The sequence below is a fragment of the Nannospalax galili genome, unplaced genomic scaffold (genome assembly GCF_000622305.1).
Source record: "Nannospalax galili isolate Female #2095 unplaced genomic scaffold, S.galili_v1.0 scaffold39, whole genome shotgun sequence".
Lineage (NCBI taxonomy): Eukaryota > Metazoa > Chordata > Mammalia > Rodentia > Spalacidae > Nannospalax > Nannospalax galili.
In genome coordinates, this window is record NW_008346683.1 from 5395049 (window position 1) to 5400300 (window position 5252).

Genomic DNA, 5252 nt, shown 5'->3' on the forward strand with positions numbered 1-5252 from the left:
CAATATAGTTTTATAATATACCCCCAACTCCACTTAGAGTCCCCTAAAATGTCTCCTTCAAAATTTCATGTCCCTTAAAAAAAATAACCCATTGAGTCCAATTGAGTCCATGCTGCCTGTGTGGGGCCATCCACAGGAACACAGGTAATCTAGCAGTGGGAACACCCTCAGAAAAGAATGATTCTGCCTCCCCATCCAGTCTTCAACTGCCAATAGCTCCTCATTAATGGATGGGGCTTAGAGAATATCTCCCCCATCTATGTCGGAATTTTGGCTGGCTTCATCTTGTGCAGGTAACCACAGCTACTGTGACTTCATGAGTGCAATGGCCACACCATGTTCAGAAGATGGCACTTCACAGCACTCCTCCCCACTCTCTGGCTCTTGTATAGAATTTTAGTCATGTGATAGTCAGAACATTTATTGAGCCTACTATCTGCCAGGCATCATTCTAGACACTGGGGATAGAAAATTGAATTAAATAAAGTTCCCATTAATGGAACTTGGAGCTTATTTTTATGAGAAGAAGCAGGTAAGAAGAAACAGACAAATAACAAGGTATGCCAGAGAAAAACAAATGCTAATGAGAAAATAAAGCAAGTAAAGTCCACACCATTTGGGGTGTGCAGTTGGTATTTTATACACGACAGTCAAGGCAGCATTTGAATCTGAGAAAGTCCAGGAGACTGTCATGTGTTTACCTAGGCTGACTGGGCACAGGGAGCACAAAGGCCCTGAGGTAGTAGGATACCTGGCATACTGAGGAAAAATAAATGGGTCAGTGTGGCTGCATGGCAGTGAGCAGGGCAGAGGAACGGGTTGCGAGCAGAGTTGCATCAGGAGGCCAAGATGAGGATGGAGACTCCATTGCCAAAACTTTGGCTTTGAGTGTCCTGGCAAGTCATCGGAGGGTTTGTGACACAATTCTGCTTGTATTTTAATAGACAGGTGCTGGCTTTTGTGCTCAAAACAGATAACAGGGTACCACATCCTTAAACAGGAAGTCCAGGTTGGAGGTTATTTCAGTAACCCAACTGTGAGCTGTTGGTGGCCACATCAGTGATGCAGCTCATGGAAAGTGGAAAATGTTGGATATAATTTGAAGGAAAAGCCAACAAAATTTGCTAATATATTGCCTTGAGAGACAGGGTGACCTTGGCTCTTCTAAGGACAAGTATGAAGTAGGGCTCTCCCTGTGATTCAATTTAGAGAACAGTAGGAACTCATGGCTTGGCATCTGGGAGCCTTGCCAACCCAGAATAGAGAAGAGGCAACTGACATTCCTGGGGGCTTTCTATTCAGGCAGTCTAACTGAAATGTGGGAAACCAAGAGGGCTATAGGCTCTCAGAGCTCCACCTTATAATTTAGTCCATCCAATCTGAGGATGTCTGCAGGCATCTTGGAGCAGCCACGTGTTGGGGTAGAGATGTGTCTGGCTCCTCCTCTGCTCCACCCACATTCCTGACTATTCTACACACTGTAGGATGGAAAAGAAAGGAAAAAGGGGTAGAGGAGTGGAAATCAGGAGGAAAAGCAAAGGGAGGTCCACTAAAAACATTCTGTGCCAATTCAGAAAAGGGGGGGGGGCAGAATGAAAATCTCCAAGAAGAAGTATCAGTCCCTAGAAGGTTTACTTCCACCACTGCTTGCTGGACTCTTCCTCCTCTCAGTGTAACCAAATACCCTACTTCAGAGGAAAACACTGCCTGCTTTATAAAGTTAAACACATGGTAGCCTGTGGTTTGTAAGCCACATATGGTGTGGGGAGCCCCCAGGAAGGATGAAAGGAAATCGTTCAACTGTGGACACAGAAGCTCTGCGAAATTAGGCTTTCCCAGTGGCTCTGAAAATAGTGTTAGCTACCCTTCACAGAGCCTTGCCACAGGAGCTCAGGATTGTATATAGTCACTCAGGCAATCCTCACAACAAACTGGTGAAGTCATTCTTGCTGCTCCATCTTATAGAGGAAGACACTGAAGTTCAGGGACATCATGCTTTGCGAGTCTATTCCAGAGTTTGTGTCTTTAACCTTTATGCCCAACGGCTCCCAAAGGAAAAGAGAGGGAGATGCTGAATGTGGTAACAGTTTTCTTCCCTCACCCTCTATTCCTTTAGCAGGGGGTATATGTGCTTCAATGTGGAGGTCAGAGGAAAATCTTGGGTACCATTCCTCAGGCATGACCCACCTTTCTTTTTTTGATACAGGGTTTCTTACTGGCCTGGAAATCAAGTAGGCTGGGCTTGCTAGCCAGGGAGCTACCAAGCCTGGTTTGTGTGTATGTGTGTGTCTGTATGTTATATGCGTGTGCGCATGCTCATGCACCCCCATATGGAGGCTACAGGTGGGTGTCAGGTGTCCTGTCATTCCACCTTATTCCCTTGGGACAGGGTTTCTCAATGAATCTGGAGCCAGCAAGCCCCAGTGACCTTTATATCTCTGCCCTCCCCCTAACATTAGGGTCAGACTCCCACACAGTCGGCTAACTTTAAGTGGGTGCTAGGGATTCAAATTCATACTTACCCAGAAAGTACTTTTATTCACTGAGCCATCTTCCCAGTCATGGGACGGGTTATTTTTTAACATGGATTTGGAAATCAAACTCAGGTCCTCATGCTTGTAAAGCAAGCACTTTATCCTCTGAGCTGTCTCCCCAGTCCATCACCCTCTATTCTTCCTACGCTAAAAGGCAAAAAGGTGAGAAAACTTCCATTCTCATTTCTGGCCTGCATTTGTATAAACTTAGAAAAAAATCTAAATATCACTGATTTTTAAAAAATATTTTTATTTTATGTGTATGATGTATCCCCTGCATGTATGTAAGTGCACCTATGTCGTACAATGCCTGTGGAGGTCAGAAGAGGGCATTGGATCTCCTGGAACTGGAGTTAGGGATGGTTGTTAATCACCATGTGGGTCCTGGGAATCGAACCCGGGTCCTCTGCAAGAGCAGCCAGTGCTCTTAACTGCTGAGCCATCTCTCCAGTCCCATCACTGATTATTTTTGCTAAGAAACAGAGTAATATGATAGTAAGAAATATTTCAGAGATGCACTTTACAGAAAAGTACATCCTGGCCTTGCAATCCAAAGGGGAAGTTAGGTACACCTCTCAAGGTCACAGAGTTCAGTGCAAAGCCATGGCTCATAAAGTAGACAGGGCTTCTGTCTCCCAGGCCAGAGACTGGCTGGGTCCCAATGGTCCGCCCTATATTATTCCTGCCTCTGTCCCTAGCAGTGAGATGACAGCCTGAAGGACAAGGATCTCATTTTGCACATCAGAGATTTTAAACACACCTTGAACTTAGGTGATTTTTTTTTTTTTTTTTTTTTTAGGTCTCTTTGAGACAGAGTCTCCCTGTAGCCCTAGCTGGCCTGCATTCGGTATGGAGACCAGGCTGGCCTCGAACTCACAGAGATCCACCTGCCTCTGCCTCCTGAGTGCTGGGATTAAAGGTGTGCGTCACCACGCCCGGCTAGGTGAATATTTTTTAAGCAAGGTTACCCTGAACACCTTGTGATTATCTACCTTTTTTTTCATCTATTCTCTGTGCCCACAGGTCGGAGATTCTGGGCCCTCTTGAACCAGGAGGCTTCTGCCATAGCTCTGGTATTCAGCTGATGTGGGGATGTTCCTCTCTGGCTGGGGCAGATAGATTACACTACAGGGCGGTTCTGGTCCAGACGCTGCAGTCATTTACTCTGTGTAGTTTCCCCACACTCACAGTGACTCTTCTGCTTGCTTTGCTACCATCCACTGGCCTTCTGCAATCTGGACCCACTCCACCCAGCTCATCTCTGTATGCAGTACACATCATTCAAGTCAAGACAGGTGTCCTGGGCTCACCCCACTTCCGTCCCAGAAATAGCCTTCCTGCTCTCCTACTATGCAAATCCATTCTCCAAATTATTCTTCATTTTACGCCCTTTGTGCAGGTCAAAGTTTGCTTTCCAAGTTCTCCTTACATTTATATGCTCAACTCTCAGATAGTAGCCCTTGACATGTGCCTGCAAATCTCTCCAGGTGTAAGGCAGTCCCCTTGAAAACAGGCACATACATGTGCATTCAGTCATTAGATTTTTAAAATAGAAAATTTTAAGGCGAGAAATGGAAAGAACGATGAGCAGTGGTTGTTTCCTGTCCTCAAGGAAGGCAGACACAGACATTTCTTTGGTGCATAGTGGGCTCTCACAAGAGCCTTACTCTAGTTGACTAGCATATGTAACCCTTCCTTGCAATTACTTGATGAGTCCCATGAGAGTTATTGGGTCACAGTCAAAGTACCAAAGCTGTGGTGTTTGAACACGGCTTAACATACAGACAGGAAGTTTTTTTTTCCCCCTTAAGCAGATTGGGAGATTACAGACAGCCACTGGGTGCAGGGGGAAAGTCTTAGAGCCATGTTCAGGGAAACAACGGATCTGAGTTGAGGACAGTGGGCAAGTTTAACTTCCCCCCAGCCCTGGTTTTCCTCCCTTTTGGAGGTGATGAAGTCCCACAAGCTTCAGTTCAAATCATGGGCGTGTGTGACCTTAAGCCATTCAGTAGGGGTGGAGGCTCAGCTTCAGAAATTAGCTAAATAATTCCTTTCAAGGCTTTTGTGATGTCTTAAGAACACATTTAAGTTGGTAAGCCTGGAGTCTGATACTGTTATATCCTTCTATAAAGGTAAAAGTGATAATTCTGACCTGTGTCACTCAAGGTGCGGGTGTTGGTGGTTTCCCAACTCTTCTTTTCCTATTTCTTCCTTTTAAAAAAAATGTTCTTAGATTATTTCTAGAAGTTCAATTAGGTGCTTTACTTTTCTGACTCTTAACTCCCGGAGCGTGCCAGGAGGAGGGGCTGTGGTGACACTGAGTGATACCCTAAAAGAACAGTTAAAAGGCCTTGGGAGGAGGGCTGTCTACTGCGACTGGCTGGACCAAGATATAACCTCGGACACATCGCCGTCCTAGGACCCTCAGCTAACGCTTCCCAAACGTGCTTTGGAAGTCCTGTGGTCTGCAGAGAGTCCCCAAGAGAAAAGACAAGGCCTAGACCCGCGGGGGGGGGGCTCGCACGGCGGGCCGGGGGGGCTGGGGTGGGACAGAGGGGGTGTCTGGTTCCCACACTCCAGAGCCGGGGCTCCCCGCGCCCCCTGCACCGCTCCCTCGGCCCAGGTCCGGCCGGCGCGGGGGTCGCCCGGCCGCACTCAGCCGCGCACCCCCCCGGGGAGCCTTCGACGCTGCTCGGCCGAGGGCCAGGCCGGGGGTTA

At 47.1% G+C, this 5252-nt stretch overlaps 1 protein-coding gene across 1 annotated transcript in view; it reads left to right on the top strand.

Moving 5' to 3' along the window:
• Positions 1–791: 791 nt before the first annotated feature.
• Ckap4 (cytoskeleton associated protein 4) overlaps positions 792–5252 on the top strand; it is a 12588-nt gene continuing 8127 nt past the window's right edge. The window contains exons 1-3 of the mRNA XM_008843171.3: positions 792–911; positions 1966–2080; positions 3558–3607. Of these exons, the coding sequence (XP_008841393.1) occupies positions 792–911; positions 1966–2080; positions 3558–3607 (285 nt within the window). The remainder of the gene's footprint in view (positions 912–1965; positions 2081–3557; positions 3608–5252) is intronic.